The 18499-nt window shown below is 37.8% G+C and overlaps 1 protein-coding gene across 1 annotated transcript in view; it reads right to left on the bottom strand.

Moving 5' to 3' along the window:
- The window catches only part of FHIP2A (FHF complex subunit HOOK interacting protein 2A), a 35854-nt gene that overhangs the window by 14354 nt on the left and 3001 nt on the right, over nucleotides 1-18499 (bottom strand). The window contains exons 2-8 of the mRNA XM_082674331.1: nucleotides 13923-14001; nucleotides 9434-9603; nucleotides 7629-7733; nucleotides 7066-7188; nucleotides 2246-2539; nucleotides 1874-2070; nucleotides 396-510 (exon numbers count right to left, since the gene is read on the bottom strand). Of these exons, the coding sequence (XP_082530457.1) occupies nucleotides 396-510; nucleotides 1874-2070; nucleotides 2246-2539; nucleotides 7066-7188; nucleotides 7629-7733; nucleotides 9434-9603; nucleotides 13923-14001 (1083 nt within the window). The remainder of the gene's footprint in view (nucleotides 1-395; nucleotides 511-1873; nucleotides 2071-2245; nucleotides 2540-7065; nucleotides 7189-7628; nucleotides 7734-9433; nucleotides 9604-13922; nucleotides 14002-18499) is intronic.

Genomic DNA, 18499 nt, shown 5'->3' with positions numbered 1-18499 from the left:
TGTATTAACATCTCCCCAAAGAGGAGAAATGGAGGGAGGCCAATGTTACCTTGTGAAGGGTTATGCTATAATACTTAAAGAGACACATGGGCAGAACTTGAACTTCGATTTATTTCAGAGCTGTAATACACACACACACACACACACACACACACACACACACGCACGCACGCACACACAGACGTATATATACACTTTTTGGGGGTTTATTTCATTTTATTTATTTAACTGTGCTATCCTAAGACAATTAAGATAATACTTAGGGATATAAACTACTAACTGTGCTATCCTAAGACAATTAAGACGTATTCAAAAATATAAATTGAGGATTCAAATTTTACTTAGTTGATATTTACAGTTTTAAGTTATCAGTAAAAAACAACAAATATTCAAACCTTTTGTGCCTCCTTTATGAGTTGATCACAATAATCAAACCAGGAGAGAAATGAAATTAAGGCTCGTTTTCCTGGAAATGCGGAAGCATCTTCTTTATGACTATATGAGTCCAAGCTACAGGACACAGAAGAAATTTGAAGTCCAAAGTTATCCGAAAGCATTAATCCAGTTCAGTACAAAAGGGGAGATGAAGGCGTGTGAATGAACACACAGTATATGATACATTTACACAGGCGACGCTGGATGTCAATCAGAAGAGGGTTTTATAAATAAAAGCCACAGATAAGAGAAAACCTTTTAAATGAAAGTTGTGAATAATTTTCACTCATTAAGTGGAGAGAGACTGAAGCAGAATGGAGCTGCAGCAGAAAAACCATTGAGATAGGTCTTCATATTTCCACCATAAATTTGACCAAGTAACAAAAATGAAAAGTCGGAGGTTCTCAGCCACTAGGATGGAAGGAAAGAAACATAAAGAAGGGACTGCAAGAAGAAATAAATGGTTTGCTTCTCTTCCTGCCTTAAAGTACCACCCAGTAGTACAGTTAACACGTGAGTCTGGCAGATGTTAACAGAATACAGGGTGGAAAAAAACAAGTAAGAACAAAAGCACGGTTAAAAATGCACAGAGAAACAATAATAGGTTATTATGTCAAAATGTTAGACTGCTTACAGGTGGTGGGATTATGGGTAATTTTATTTATGCTGCTTTACAGTTTTTAATAACTTATAAATGTTCCTCAATAACCATATTTTCATATGAGAATCAAGGGGGGAGCCCTAAAAGCTGGGGGGAAGGGGTGAAACAAAGAGGTAGGAGGCAAGGTTCCACACAGGCAGGCCATGAACTATGAGACTGCCCCAGGGGCAGTGGAGCTGATTTATAAAAGAGAAGATTCCTTCTCTCAGGGTTTTTTGTTTTTTAAAAAATATAGTCAGATGGGCTTCCCTGGTGGCGCAGTGGTTGAGAGTCCGCCTGCCGATGCAGGGGACACGGGTTCGTGCCCCGGTCCGGGAGGATCCCACTTGCCGCGGAGCGGCTGGGCCCGTTAGCCATGGCCGCTGAGCCTGCGCGTCTGGAGCCTGTGCTCCACAATGGGAAAGGCCACAGCAGTGAGAGGCCCGCGTACCGCAAAAAAAAAAAAAAAAATATATATATATATATATATATATATATATATATATATATATAGTCAGATAAAGTTACTGATCTTAACACAGTTAAGGTCGTAATTGATCACTATTAACAGACAGAGGGAAAATAGCTTAACTATGTAACAGATGGACTGTTCCCATGACAATTCATTCCTGATAACAAATTTTAAAACAAGCCTCAAAACACAATCTTGTTTAATGTTCACTAGCAATGCTGTATTTTTCAAAACTAAAGATTTCTATCATTGCAAAATGGAAATGGATTTAAAAGCATAGGTTTAAGAAGTCACTTTTATGGGAAAACAGAAATAGCAGCTCTTACCCCCAGTTAATTGCTTCCACTGTTTCAATATCTAAGGGGTCCACTGACTGAGGTAGGGCCTTGTACAGGGAGGCCAGCCTGTCTGTGAGCAGTTCGCACAAGCAGGTGCTCTGCGTGAGGCACTTGACGGCCGCTGGCTCTGGCAAACTCACTAACAGCATCAAGCCCTCGCAGGCTTTCACAGCTATTCGGCCATCCTGAGGGGAAAGACACATACCTCTTCAATGCTTGAATTAGACATACATCAGTTTGTTTGGAAAAATTCAAGTTAAACGGATTTAAAGTTTTACACCAAAATGAAAATAGATTTTTTTCTCTATGCAAATAACTGAGATTATGTTAGAGGGAAAGAAGGTAAAGCAGATGACTCACAGGACTTCTAGTAAGATTTAACAAAGAATTCACTAAGTTGTAATCCTGGTTAGGACGAACAACCGTGGCCTCTGGCAGTGCAGCGATGCTGAGGCTGTCCAAGCCTGTGGACAGATCATCCATCTGAGCGTGAGGCTCGTCTTCTAACTCCGTGTGCTCCATTCCAGAAGCACCAGACGGTTCCTCTGGCCGACAGGACTGTCCTGTATCTGTTGACAAGGAATCTTGACCTTTTAATGCATCTTCTGAAGTTGCGTTTGGTGCTCCTTTAGAAGCCAGTGATTTAAACTTGTTCTGAAAAGGAATACATGTTTTGTAAGATTCACGTCAAAAGCCTCATGGAACAGAAATCATATTTTAATGAGTTTTTCTATAATTAACATTCAATACCTAGCCACTGTAGCAATGGATACGTGTTGTGACAAATGAAAATACCCAGACTTAAACAAACTGTGTTTTAGATATCTTAAAATTACACAGGTGTTTCAGACGAGACAATGGACTTGAGGACGTGGGGAGGGGGAAGGGGAGGCCGGGACGAAGTGAGAGAGAGGCATGGACATATACACATTACCAAACGTAAAATAGATAGCTAGTGGGAAGCAGCCTCATAGCACAGGGAGATCAGCTCGGTGCTTTGTGACCACCTAGAGGGGTGGGATAGGGAGGGTGGGACGGAGGGAGACGCAAGAGGGAGGGGCTACAGGGATATATGTATATGTATAGCTGATTCACTTTGTTGTACAGCAGAAACTAACACACCGGTGTAAAGCAATTATACCCCAAAAAAGATGTTAAAAAAAAAATTACATAGGCGTTTCTGATACTCTTCAGAACACGATCTACAAACTGTTTTACACCGACGATAAACAACTGTTTTACACTGACTATAAACAATGAACAATATTAGCGATAACTATTTGACTACTACTGAAAACAACTGATGTTAGTGAGGAAAAAAAAGATTCAAGAAGTTTCAATTGCAGTTAACTGTTTTCTAATCACTGGGCTACTAAAAATACATTGCCCCAATGTTGACTCTTCTAAAACCAGTTTTCTAAGATGATTTTTCTGTTTTTTCCTTATACTTCTGCTCTGTAAATATAAATCAACACTCTGAGGGCATTCTTACTCGTGTTTTTGAGGATAAAACTAAGATTTGCTTGAAATATTGTGACCCTTCCCCCCACCACATACACCCAAACACAAAAAGAATCTAAACTGAAGCAAATCTTTAGTTTCCAGGTAAAAGTATCTTGCTTTGCATTTAAACATAAGAGCAAAAGTCAAATCACCCACACAAGTTAGAATGCATCATAAACCCGCTTCTCTGCAGGGCCTATCAGTGTTGCACCCATCACAGAAGTGCATTAAATGCTGAATGAACTCAAAGTTCTACTTCCAAAGTTATATGACAGTTACTATAAATCACTTTTACTACTATTAAAAGTAGAGTTTAGACCAATCTTGAGAAATTGAGCTCAGAGCACATATATTAAAAGGAAACAATGCTGAGGAACTCCATGAATATCCCAAACAACTTCCGTATTTCCTATAAAGTCAATTGCATATCATAGTCTTTATGAATGTAAAATATTTTATTCCGTCTAAAATGTTAATACTATTGTTGGGAGTGGCATCTGGGATGAGAATGGCAAGAGGAAGAATAACCCTAGAACAGCACTCACTCCCTAGTGTTCCTCAAAGTGTGACTCAGGACTGTCGGCCTTGTGGTCTTCTGTGGGGCTTGATAAAAATGCAGATTCCTGGGTCTCATCTAGACCTGCAGAATGCGAATATCTGGAGGTGGAACCTCCAAGGAATCTGCATTTTTGAAGAAGCTCTGCAAGCAAGTACAAACTCTTCATCCTGCCATTCAAAGCCTCTGACGATTCCAACCCATCTGTCTAGGCCCTTTTCTTACCACATGGCCTAATTAAACTATGTGAACACACCACAAACTTTCATATCTTCACTCCTTTACTTATGCTCACCCCTTCCTATCTAAACAACTGTCAAGGCTCATTTCAAAGACAACCTCGTCCATGCCGCCTTTCCTAATGACCAGGGCCGATGTAATCTCTTCATCCTATGAACATTTAGGGGGCATTAGGGGGTATCTTTCTTATGATACTCACCTTACTCTACCTTAGATTACAGTATCTGAACATTAGTCTTACCCTCATCACCAGACTACAAACTCCTTTAGGGCAAAAATGTTTCTAACTTATCTACTATCTGCACTTAATTCACAGCAAATGTATCTATTAGCTGATATAAATGAACAGAGAGATTAGATTTCAGGGGATACATGCTCAAGAACTGCAAAGTACTTCTATTACCATCTGTTACTTACCAGTAATAAAGCTGCATTTCTCTAAAGATTCATTCATTCAATAAGAGTTAATTAAAGTTACTATGCATTGTGCTAGATACCAGAGCAGCTGTGGGGACCTAAAGATTAATGAGATAGAGTCCCTGTCCTCAAGGAGCTTACTGACCAGGAAGAAAAAATAAAATGCATATAAATAACTCTAATGCGAGGGAGATTGTAATAACTGACATTAAAAGCGTATAAGTAGTCCGATCAGTTCAGAAAATGGAGATACCTACCACCTCATGCTTTGGAGAAGTATGTGCTATAAACACGCTGCATTACAGCAGTCATGACACTATCAGAAAGGTGTTCTTGGTATTGAGGTCTAAATGTAAATGTTCCTCTGAAAACAGGCAGGCATACATATGCTTGCAAATTTTCTCTGCTTCTGATCTATGGCTGTGTACTTCTGAAACAAGTTTCGGAGATTCTGAGAAAAACTCCTTAAAGTTTAAGCTTGGAAAAAAATCTACTGCATCTAAAGTAACTCAGGTATCAGGACTTCCTTGGTAGCTCAGTGGTTAAGAATCCGCCTGCCAATGCGGGGGACACGGGTTGGAGCCCTGGTCCGGGAGGATCCCACATGCCGCAGGAGCAACTAAGCCTGTGCACCGCAACCATTGAGCCTGCACTCTAGACCCCGCGTGCCATAACTACTGACAGCCACATGCCTAGAGCCTGTGCTCTGCAACAAGAGAAGCCACCGCGATGAGAAGCCTGCGTACCACAACGAAGAGTAGCCCCCGCTTGCCACAACTAGAGAAAGACCGCATGCAGTGATGAAGACCCAATGCAGCCAAAATATAATAAATGAAAATTTTAAAAAAAATAAAGTAACTTAGGTATCTAAGAAAACTTTAGTAAAAAACTTTGAGAAGAAAAATCTCACACTTAGCCAAATCAAGATATTTGATACATTTATATCATAAGGCTATTCCAGCCATGTTGAAGCAAACTTTCAAAATATGATGCATACCATGAAAATCAGGCATTCAGAGTCCTTAACACTAACCTAGAAATTTAAATTTATGCAATTTTGCAGCTTCATTGCTTACCTACCTCCAATAAGAATGCAGAATAAGATCCTGAATTACTTATTAAATAAAGTGAATTAAAAATGAGCCCATCTATTAAACGGCTAAAAGTTTTAAAAACAAAACAAAAAAACTTGACAACACCCACTCTGACAAGAACACGGAACAACAGAACTCTCATACAGTGTCCATGGGATGCAAAATGAAAAACCCACTTGGGACGAGTTTTGCAAATATACACTTACTACACGATACGGAAATCCTACTCTGAGGTATTTACTCAAGTGAAATGAAAATCTAAATCATACAAAAATCTGTGAATGTTTACAGTGGCCTCAACCATAATTGCCCCAAACTGGAAACAACCCATAAGTCCTTCAACTGGTGAATGGATAAACAACTGTGGTACATCCATACAGTGGAATACTACTCAGCAGTGTAAAGGACCAAACTCACGGATGCCTCTCAAATGCATTATATGAAGTAAAAAAAAGCCAGACTCAAAAGGCTGATTATATTTTTATGACTTTCTGGAACAGAGAAAACTTGGGACAGAAAACAGATCAATGACTGCTTGGGGCAGAGGTGGAAACAGGATGACCAGGAAAGGACATATGGTAAGATGATGGAGATACTGCATATCTTGATTGTGTTGGTGGTTACACGACTGTGTTTGTCAAACTCATAGAATGGTGGATCAGAAAGACTGAATTGTACTCTAACTTATACCTCAATCTGAAAAAACAAAAAAAAGAAGAAAAAACTTTTTTTTTTAACTAAAAAAACACATTTTTTCTAATATATTCCTAAATGACTTCACTGCTGAAAAAAATTAAATGAAAGCAGGAAATACATAAAAGTTATTTTCTAATTTAAAACTGGAAATAAAATCTAAATGTCAATTGATTTACATAAACTATGATTCGGTGACTACAGCTATGAAAAGATAGTACAAGATAGTAGAGCAATTCCAACTGCTACACAAGGGTGGGGAGGTAACTCATGACGCTTCGCATCATGTCCAAATCTGCACACACCATCCTTACCCCAGGTCAAGTTACCCACACTCTGCACTTGAGCAAGCCTGGCTGAAAATATGATAGCTTATAAATTCCCGTGACTTCTCTCTCCCTGATTTGCCCTTCAAGCTGTACTAAGCCTTGGCTTTGTATTTGTCCAGCCCCTATACCGCCCCATACATCTGGCTCAATCACATTCTTTGAGAATTGTTTTTCTCAGGAGATTTCAGGTTAAAATAAGACAGTGCTCTTAAATGAAAATTCTGGGAAGTAAAACAAGCTATCTGATTCCCAAAGAAGTAATTTCTTCTAATATTATTCACAGAATTCAATTCTCATAATAATTTTAATACACACATACTTTGAAGGTTGATAAGAAGGATACCATACCTCCAGAAAAAAATTAACCAAGTAGGGATCTTGTTTCAGCTTTGCACACACGATGCAGAGAAACTGAATTTCTTCATTTTCTGTTGGCGTTGCAAGAACTTCACCACACAGTCGAATTAATTTCTGTCAAAAAATTTAAAACAAATGTTTAAACTTAGGTTACTTTTTATAAACATGTAAACAGCCACTCATTCACCTTCAGGATATTTAAAATTTTCAAATAATGCAAATAGCTTGCATTTTTCAGAAAGAACACTATTTACAATCACCTCTATCAAAATACATTTGCTAGTCGTAGGTCTTTCAAATATGTTACTCTAAAAAATTAAGGGGTTATATAATAAACTCTCCTTGAGATGTCATGGAAATAGGTAAATGGTAAAATTAATGTATAAAATTTTAAAAGAGAAATATAAAGACATGAAGTGCATTTAATACATCGTCATGCATAAAGAAAGCTCGAGTATTTGCTAATTTGCATGTTATTTTAGAAAAACCATATAAAATTATTTCTATACGAAAAGAAGCAAACTAAAAAGTTTTGTGTAAAGGGAACAAAATACCTGCACTGGCCTATGCACGTTAATATGTGGAAGTAGTGGCTGCCGGATTTTCCCCAGAAGTTTGGTATAGAACACCAAAACCTGCTGTTTCATCCCCGGAGGACACTAGGGGTAGGAGAAAAGAAAAGCAAACAAGAAAAAAACAGACAACGCAAACATACTTACTCAAAAGCTTAAAAAATAGGAGAGGCAATGTACGTGAACATATTCCACCTTCAAAAATCAATGCAATTAGCCAGTTAATGACTTTATCAGAATAAAATTCTCCATCATATTATTACTGACTGGTATTGTATAAATAAAACCACATCTGGGACTATAATATAGCGTAGGAGACCACAGGCTGATGTAATTACAAATAGCCTGGTGATAATGTGCCATGGAGACTGGAGTTTGGTTCAGGCAATGCCAACCTGTTTGTAGTCTAAACGCTAGGGTAACAGGAAACTCCCCAGCCAAAGCAAAGGCAGAATCTTACCGCTTATGCTAATGACAGGTAATCAATAACCTTCCATCATACACGTGTAGCAGTAATTAAGCCTTCTAACACATATGATGTAAATAAAGGAATCCTATGTATAAACTGCTGTGATTTATTCTAACAATGCTGTTCTAAATTAGTTGCAAAATTATTTACATTATGATTATTATAGGCAATGAATATTTAATAAATAAGTTTTGATAACATGCCAATTGTTTTAAATATTTGCTGAAAAGTAGGTAAACATGATTACTCATGTTGTAGATTAAGAGAATATGAGTTAACAAGGTTATACATTCTATAGTTAACCTGCTTATTCTGCCTCAGATTTAAAATATAGTCACAAAAGAAGTATTTCCAAAACATCATCATAGACACATTATCTGGAAATAGCATAAGCTATAATCTTAAGCACAATAATATCTTAAGATAGCAAATACCTTCAATTACTCAGGTGAAACACAATACTTACAATCACCAATATCAAACTAAATTTCCTAGTAGTATAATTACTAATATTTGCTCAAAAGTCAATTAATATTTGTTCAATATAATGTTGCATAACCCCTCTCTCCACAGAACAGGAAAAAGAAGGCAGGAGGGGAATGAATCGGAAGATGTTAGGGAGCAAACACGTTGCCTAGAAAATATAAATAGAATGAATTTAACCTAGAAATGAAATGGAGTATTACAGATTTAGTTAAAAGGAAACTGTCTTCAATACTACTTCATAATTCTATTTGGTGTTTAAACATGTCTATTAGTTTGGGGTTTTTCTAGTTTGATTTTCACATCATGTATTATAATAATTCACAGAACAGAACCACAGATTTTTAGAGCTGGGGGAGGCCCCTTGGTGATCACCTCCTAGTTTTTAAAGAGGAGGAAGATTATCCAAAGAGACTTACTTGAAACTGGCTCCACTCGTCAGTAGAGTTAATGTCAGAATAATCAGTGACATTTTCTTTCAGGATTATGAAAAATACTTCCTACTTTTGTAACCCAATTTGCACTGGGTTCCTACTCATTTCCTTTGATTCTGAGCGTCTGCACTTGAGTTTATTTTCACAAATGTTTACACTGTAATTCTAAGCAGCCTAAGTACCAGTTGTTGTCGAGAGCATTTGGGAGCTTCGCTATATCTATGCAAAGTCATGTTCACAGAGGCCATACAATTTTCTTTTTTTTCCACATACTGACTTGAATCCTGCCATACTTAACACACAACTCTACAATTAAATTTAGTGCTTGGCAGCTTCCTTATCTCTAAGACATGAACACATATATTACATGCCCAAGAACGCCACGTGGATTAGGAACTTACATCAGCTTTCCCTAAGGTATATAATGTTTCCAAGATCTTGTGATGAAGTAAATATTCCATACATGGCCCCGTCTCTCCAAATTCCCGTTCACTTTCTTCTTGTATCAAGATAACCAACATCTGTTCCAGATGAGATGGAATATTTGTATCTGTCACCGGGGCTTTATCATCTAAACAATAAAAACATTCATCAAATTTTCAAACATTTTTATCTGCACATTTGCACGTAAAATACTCTTTATATTTCCCTGTTCCCATTCAAACAGAAAAATCGGAACTACACATACTTAAGTGAGGCTTATATCTTACTCAAAAACAATCTATATTCTGAAAGATGGTCTATAAGCTAATATTCATGCAAAGTAATTCAGAAAAGGAGCCATTTATATGCGGAATGGGAACACGATCAGAAAAAATATAAGTAACATCAGAATTTTGTACCCACTTATAATTAAAGAAATTTTTTTTCAATTAGCCAGTTCAGAAGATCTAAACTTTAGGTCTCTTTATATAGAAACAGGTTGGCCGTGAATGTTAAGCTGAATAACGTAGGATATGAGGAGAGGACACGTTCTGTTTTTGATCAATGCTACACTGCTTTGTAACAATGCACTTACTGTCCCCAATTCATCTCCAGATTTGAAAACATGAGGACCCCAAAGAAAATCCCTCTATTAAAAATTTCTGACATCTCCTCTCATTAGCAGATACCTACTCCCAAAGTAAAAGCTGCTTCTCAGGAGAATTCTTATAAAATATTGATTTTTCAAAATAAAAATTCATGAATACTTTTTATATATCGAAAACACATGGTTTTATTAACCTATCTTTATTACATAAGGGTTAAATTACTCTCAATAAAATGTGAAGTTTTATAGAATGTCTAAATACAAAATATATTAGGGAGTGACAAGTTCTTTTTTACGTCTCTATTTACATCTCTATTCTCCTTCACTTAGTACTGCTACAGTTTATACTACACAATCCTGGTATACTATGTATCTGATGATTTAAAGCTTTGTCTGTGCATATGCACATGTATGTATTACATATACACACACAGACCAAACGATAATACTAAAGCCTTATGGAGAAAACAATGGAAAGAGAAGAGTCACTCTTGTTCCCCAGGACATATAAGTACCAAATTTGATATAGTACGGGACAGTTGTTAAGAGCATGAGACCTGGAGTTGGACAACTTGAATTCAAATCTTGGCTCTGTCACTTTTAGCTGGATGACCTGGGCAAACTGTTTAAGCCTCAGCACCAACATCTATAAAATGGAGTTAATCAACACCAGTAAGTGCTGTCGTATGATTTCAACGAAATACTCTGTGTAAAGCCCAGTGCCTTAGAACATAGTAAGAATTCAAGAAATGTTAACTTATGATGTCTTAACTTCATATTCTTCTAAAATGAGTAGCCTAGGATTAATAAAAAATAGTGTGTGATTTTATTTGAAATCTGCTTTTTAAAAATGTTTTTTCACCTGTTTTACTGCAGACTTTATATAAACATTCCAGGAAAGAATGAATATTTAAGCATGGTCTGATTACATTTATTTATGGAGAAAAATAATCAAAAAGACTGTTTTTTTTTTTGAGAAATAAATAAACTGTAAATTCAATTTGACAGGATTAAAATCCTAGCTCTCAAGAAGATCTAGTTTCTGCCATCCACTCTCATCCCAAACCACGTTTAGATCCCTGTGCCTTTGCATAAGCTATTGCTTCTATCTGAAATGCCTTTGCCCTCCTTATCTACCTTAAAACCTACTGCTCATCCTTTAAAGCCCAGGTCAGACACTGCCTCCTATTTCTCCCTTCTTCCTTCTCCCTCTGTGCCTGATGCACCTTTTTGTCCATACTTTATTGTAGTGTACACACTTGTTTTTGCTACGAGACTGCAAAAAAATCATTTAAAGCAAGAACTCACAGGCTTTCCTGTAAAGCATTTCCTTAAGACCGTGGAGGGGTGAGAAATTCACAAGGGCTAAGAATAGTCATTTGAAAAGGCAGCTCCTCTCAAAAAACTTTCTGTAGATCTGCCGTCTAAACATCCAAATTAAGGTAGAAATTATATTTTACACTTAAAGGTGTATATATAGATATAGATAGTCTGATTTTCACTTACTATACAAATATGAAGAATTCCTTTCTTTTAAAGAAGAATTACCTATGACCCCATCAGCTTACCAGATCAACTATTTTTTTTCATGTTTCCTTTCAGTTAAAAAACATGTGTCCAACCTGCACATCCACTAGCATTTACCTATACATTCCTCAAAGGACCCATAGTGCTATGTAGCAAGGCTACTCTGTTTCCTTACTTCAGAGGTTGCCAAACTTCAGCTCATGGGACAAACCCAGGCTTGCCATCTGTTTTAATAAAGTTGTACTGGAACAAAAGAATGCCATTCTTTTATTTATTGTTGATGGCTGCTTTGGCACGATAACAGCAGAATTGAATAGTTGCGACAGAGACTGCATGGACTACAAAGCCTAAAATATTTACTATCTGACACGTCACAGAAAAATTTTGCCAACCTTTGACCTAATTTATTCACATTTCCCCATATTCACTCCTCAGTCTACTCACTAAGAAAAACTGAAGCAACTGGAAAATAACTTCCAAAGACTCCCTATACCATGTCTACCCCTTTCCTGAATTTACACCCGTATGTTCTTCTTTCTGCCTTAATGCTATGGATGAACTGTCCACAAGTCGATGAAGGCTAAGCCTCCACTAATGCACTAGGATCCCACACCCCACTTGCCAACTTAAGGATATGGCTCAGAGATGATCTCATACGACTCTCGTACCCACCTGTCCTTCTCCACTACATCGTTCTAGTATGTTCCATCTTTACAAAAACTTTAAAACCCCCTCAATGCCACATCTCCCCCGTGGCTGCTGCTCCATTTGTCGGCCCCCCTTTCCACTAACACTCCTCAAGACAGCAGTCTTCACACACTGTCTCTATCTGCCCTCTGTCCATTTTCTCTGAAACTTCCTCCAATCAGGTCTCCTCTCTCTTCCTTGCTATTAAAAGAGCTCTTATCAAGACCACTAATGAGCTCCTCATGGCTGAATCCAATGACCGGTTCCCAGCCTTCATCAGTGTGACATCATTTGACACTTGGTTCCTTCTCTCCTCCTCCAGCTTCTAGGACACCATTCTCTCTTGGCTGTCTGCTACCGAACTGGAAAAAGCAAAATCTCCTTTGCTATCATTCTCATTTTCCCAATCTCTAAACATTGAGTTGCAGGGCCTTAGTTCCTGAACACTTTCCCTCTTCCGTCTATCCTTAGCTAACCCTAGATAATCTCACCCAGTCTCAAGGCTTTAAATCCTACTTACATGCCGATGAGTCTCAATTCCCTATGTCTAGTTTAGGCCTCTACCCTAAATTCCAGATTCCTATTTCCTACTGTCTACTTGACATATCCAATTGCATATATAATGGGCGTCTCAGACTAAACATGTCCACAGTGCCTCACAAACCTGCTCCTCCAGCAGTCTCCCCATTCTCAGTGAGTGGCCCTCCTAGTTTTCCAACTGCCTAAGCCCCAACATTTGGAGTTATCCATGACTCTTACTCTCATACCCAATATTCAATGCACCAACAAAGCTTTCTTCAAAGTATACCCAGAGGACAGTCGCTTCTTACACCTCCACCCTAGTCTGAGCCACCGCCATCTCTCAGACCACTGCAATAGTCCCCTAACTGTTCTGCCAGCTTCACCTCTGCATACTTCCCATCTAATTTTCTCACAGAAGCCAAAGTGATAGATTATGTTACACCTCCGCTCAAAACCCTCTGACGGCTTCCCATCTTAGAGTAAAAGCCAAAGCCCTTACGATGGCTTACAAGGCCTTGTGTGAATCTGCACCCTCACCTGTCTTTTGTCACCTCCTCCCATTTCCCTCCTCGTCCACTTGCTCTAGCCACACTTCCTTGTGGTTCCTAGTACAAGCCAAGTGCTGCACGCTCCAGCTTCAGGGTTTGTGCGCTGGGCGCTCTCCTGGAACTTCTGCCCCAGGTGCCCCCAGGCTTGCTTCCTCCTCCTTCAGACTTCAGCTCAGCAGTCACCTGGGGCAACAAGGCTTTCTCTAATCTTAAAGAGCCATCTGCCCCTGACCCCCACCTCTATCCCTTTTAGCCTGCTTCATCGTCTCCTTAGCACTTACCATCTGACACACTATGTATACTTGTCTATTTATTGTCTGCTTCCTCCCAATCAATACATAAGCTCTGCTAGGACAGATTTTTGTCTGTTTGATTGTTATATTTCCCAGTGCCTAGAACAATGCTTACACGTAGTAGGTGTTCAACAGATACACTTTTGAATGAATCTATGAGAGTAATTAAAAGTAAAATAAACTGTTTGTAAGTTTAATATAAAATAATTTTGAAAACTAGTTTGAAATGTATTTTAGCATTTCACAAATTTTCTTTTTAATTAATATTAGCATTGTTTCTTACCCGAAGTCTCTATGTAGTAATGGGTAATTGCCTTCCAGTGATAAACAAAATCTTCTTGTAAAGGAAGAGAAGGTGCAAGCTACACAAACACAAACAAAAAAGACCACAGCAATTAAGAAAATGGCATTAAAAGTTTCCCATTAAGTATAACTCTGTATTTGTCTACTAATGATGCAAAAGCAGCATAAGAATAAGGGGTGAGCTTTAATTTGATTCTTTATGTCAATATCAAAGAGAAACAAAATGAGTCAAATCCAAGAAAGTAAAAATGATTTATTAAGAAATAGGACAAACACATTTATCAGCATTATTATTATATTATAGTATTGGGTATTTTTTCTACTCCCCGACACTAGTTACTATATATATGGCTTCAAAAGTAACAGCGTTACATGACAACACAATATTCTATTACTAAAGTATCTGTAAAATGGAATTATCGATAACCAGGGATCTTTGTACCTAGGACTTTGAAATGCAAGCCAGTAAAAAGGTTGCTATGTAATTAGTTACACATCACCAAAGTCAACCCTGTAATCAGATTAAAACTGTTCTGTATTTTCAATGACATACAGAAGTGAATCTTTTCTTTTTAAGCCTAGATTAGGCAGTGCATATTTTTAGCAAAATAACTACATGAACAAGACACTACCAATTTAAATTCCACAAAGTCAAAAATGTTTTACATTTTAATTTTGAAATTTACTTCAGAAGTTTTAAGACCAAAATTATATCCCTTCAGCCATCTCATAGCAAATTTACAAGTATTTCAAATGGGTGATAAATGGATAGAAAAAGATTGATGTACCTTCTAAAACATTTTCTTGTCCTTAAAAAGAGTGAAAGAAAGAGAGAGAGAACTCTCTCTCAGTCCTAGTATCATCAATAAATTCTGGTCAGAAAGTGCAGAGTTGACCCAGTTTTCTTAAGAACAAATAGGTTTCAGGCTTCCCTGGTGGCGCAGTGGTTAAGAATCTGCCTGCCAAAGCAGGGGACACGGGTTTGAGCCCTGGTCAGGGAAGATCCCACATGCCGCAGAGCAATTAAGCCCGTGCGCCACAACTACTGAGCCTGCACTCTAGAGCCTGCGAGCCACAACTACTGAAGCCCATGCGTCTAGAGCCTATGCTCCGCAACAAGAGAAGCCACCACAACGAGAAGCCTGCGCAATGCAACGAAGATTAGCCCCTGCTTGCCGCAACTAGAGAAAGCCCACGTGCAGCAAAGAAGACGCAACACAGCCAAAAATAAAATAAATAAAATAAATAAATTTATTTTAAAAAAAAGAACAAAGAGGTTTCTATTTCGGGAACCTAAACCATGGCAGCGTAATCGTCCATTTTCATATGTTCATCTAAACAGATGACCTAAGAGGCCATGTCACTCCTATACTCTACTTGTTCCATTTTGATTTCTTGGAGTCTCCTGCAGGGACCTCAAAGTTCGAAACCCTGTCAAAACAATTTCCAAACTCTTGACCAAATTATAAACATTGGTCATGACGTCTTAAGTGTTTCAATCCAGAAGATGAACTGTACTTAGGAAGAAAATGGACCTGAAAAATGTTCAGCAACCATCAACATCGTAATGCTAGCTTTTTCATATGTGCATATTCATACCACTCTGAAGAGTACTGAATTAAGAAAATATAAATATTCATCTCATTTCCAAATAGAATGCTATGAAAAATTTTAAAAGACTTTAAGATCTTTAACAAAGGAGTTAAAACCTTTGGGATTATACACTTCAAGAACATGGGGAAATAAATAACTTGTAGGAGATTGAGAAAACAATTAAAAAGAAAAATAGGAAAGAAAGAATTAACTTGGGAAAATAATCTTCCTGAAATTTTTAGATTAAAAAGTCTGTTTTAATCAGCTACTTATTTTTAGAATCTTCCTCAAAACACATAAAATTTCTCTTGTTTTTTGGGCCTGGTTTTTTACACACCAACTTTATGTAGTGTTGACAATTATTATTAATTAATTATGTATTAACAATTGGGACAAACCCAAATGAAATTTGGTGTTTCAAAAAATGTACCTACTTTCTTATGTGTAAATATTATGACTTGTTAAATTTTTCCAAGGGAATTTCCAGGGCATATATGGAATTAAAGCATCCTTGTTCCACATTATTTCTCCCACGGGATTTAACTCTATTTACAAGGAAAGTTACTAAATCAGAGGTCTTAAATGACTTGTGTCAGGGCCTTTGCTGTTACAGTCAAATTCAAAGCAGGATGGTGTTGCTTACTTGTGAATCTCTTGCAGAAATTTGCTTTAAATAAGAAACCTATTTACGGAGACAGTGAAACAGTTTTAAGTTGCTAATAATTTAGTAACAATCTTGTTCAAACATGAATAAATTTTTTTATTTAAGTAAAACTTCCTAGTAAACTTGCCTCTTTCATTTCAAATTATAACATGCAAAATATATGCTTTATCATTACATAAAAACATTTACGCTCTGGGTTAAAAAAAAAAAGATGTGTGAATCAGCATGAGGGGATTCTAATTTGAGTTAACTTCTTACAATACAGAGATTAAATTTTTGAAAATTCATGCGATCGATCACTATCTCAACCAAAAACTGACCTGAATATCTAACTTGGATATTACTTTCTTTGAGAAGTCTTGCCAGACTTCCTGCCGAGGTTATAGTCCTTTCCAAACACTTTGTGGCACCCACTCCCTGACTGACTGCTCACTCTCTCCCAGCCCTTATCCCGTGTTTGTAATTGTCGAGTTACCCATCTTCTCCACTAGATTGTAAACTCAATGAGTTTACAAAGATTATATCATCTTGCTCATCACTGAATCCCCAGTTTCCAAGTCAATGATGGCAAATAGTAAGCATTCAGTACCATTTATTGAGTGAACAAACAGCAGTTGCTACCATTTAATGAGTAGTTATGTGCCAGGCACAGTGCTACAAAGTTTACACTTACCATGTGCTCTTAAATTCTCACAATAAACTCTAAGACCCTGAGTCATTAAATGACCTGCCCAAAGAAACACTACTTGTAATTAGAAACCTGGACTCTCTTTCTCCAAAATGCCTCACACAAAAGGACCTACCTACATTGATAACTCAGATGAGAACTAGTGTTCTCAAAGCCACATCTGCAGTCTCACATGTATCACGAACATTCCATGCCCAGATCTTTTAAAATGCTTCTTCTCTGTAGCACTTTCCAGACGCCCATCCTATCTTCTCTTCCTCTCCAAAGTCCAGCTCAAGTCTCACTTCCTCCAGGGAGCCTTCTGCAACTACTCCAACCCTAAGTGCTTACTCCCCTCCTCCTATAGAACTCACTGGCTGAACAATCATCCAGATAATAATAATAATAATGATTCACATTTATTAAGCACTTACTATGTGCCAGGAACTGCATTAAGCACTTCATATATACAATCTCATTCTAATTTTCACAACAATTCTATCAGATAGATACAATTATTTCCATTTTACAGTGAGAAATTGAAATGTACAAAGACTAAGTAACTTGTCTAGTGAAAAAGCAAGGGACACAGGCAAGCCTGGAACCCTGCTCTGACTGGCTCTAGGGGCTAGGCCACACTCTTGTGCACTGCTTGTACTTTAACCAGTGTTTTGTTTTGTCTCCCAATGTATTCTCACTGTGAACTCACACTGTGCCATGCTTTCTTGGTGGGCTCATAAAATATTTACTGAATGACTAAAGGACTAAAGTTAAAGATCACTTGTTGGAAAAGAATACACTTAAGAAAACACTACATATGTTCCATCTGATGTTTTGTTTTTTTGCTTTTTTTTTTTTGCGGTACGCGGGCCTCTCACTGTTGTGGCCTCTCCCGCTGCGGAGCACAGGCTCTGGACACGCAGGCTCAGCGGCCACGGCTCACGGGCCCAGCCGCTCCGCGGCATGTGGGATCTTCCCAGACTGGGGCATGAACCCGTGTCCCCTGCATCGGCAGGCGGACTCTCAACCACTGTGCCACCAGGGAAGCCCTCATCTTATGTTTTAATTCCTAGTGCAGAGTAGATTTTTAAGGAATTGCTGGTCCCAACAATCATCATTAACTCAAACTATAATTTAAAAAGAAAAATGTTGCATTCAAATTCTGAAAGATGACTTCCATTGAATTAATTAGTTAAGGTAGATGAAACTTTCTTTCCTGACACTGCCCTTTATCCTCTTGGAATAAATCTGCCCTCAAGGATGGAACTGACTGGAATTTAAAAGGTATTAGTCCCTGGCAGATAACCTCACATAGACAAAGGCCCTTAACAAATGTTGAATTGTATGGAAGGTGTTTTATTTATCCTTTGGAGAAGCTGTACTAAAATAATCCACCTCAGAACTACATGGGAGGCCTGATTTCAGACGTGTGACATGTGGCAACTGGCTAAAAGAACAGATTCATTTCATAACTCTTACTGGCCAATCATTTGTATGCTGAGGGAAAACTGTCATTTCTGAAACAGGAGGCAAGAGTTACATTACAGTTTTTGTTTTTGATCAAGGTGTGAATTTCTCTCCTAAATTCAAAATGCAGTCTATCAGCTTAATAACACATCTTCAAATACTGATC

Source organism: Grampus griseus, assembly GCF_964374135.1.
Source record: "Grampus griseus genome assembly, chromosome: 16".
In the NCBI taxonomy this organism is placed as follows: Eukaryota; Metazoa; Chordata; class Mammalia; order Artiodactyla; family Delphinidae; genus Grampus; species Grampus griseus.
The sequence above is the reverse complement of the archived record's forward strand: the minus strand, read 5'-3'. Positions and strand labels throughout refer to the sequence as shown.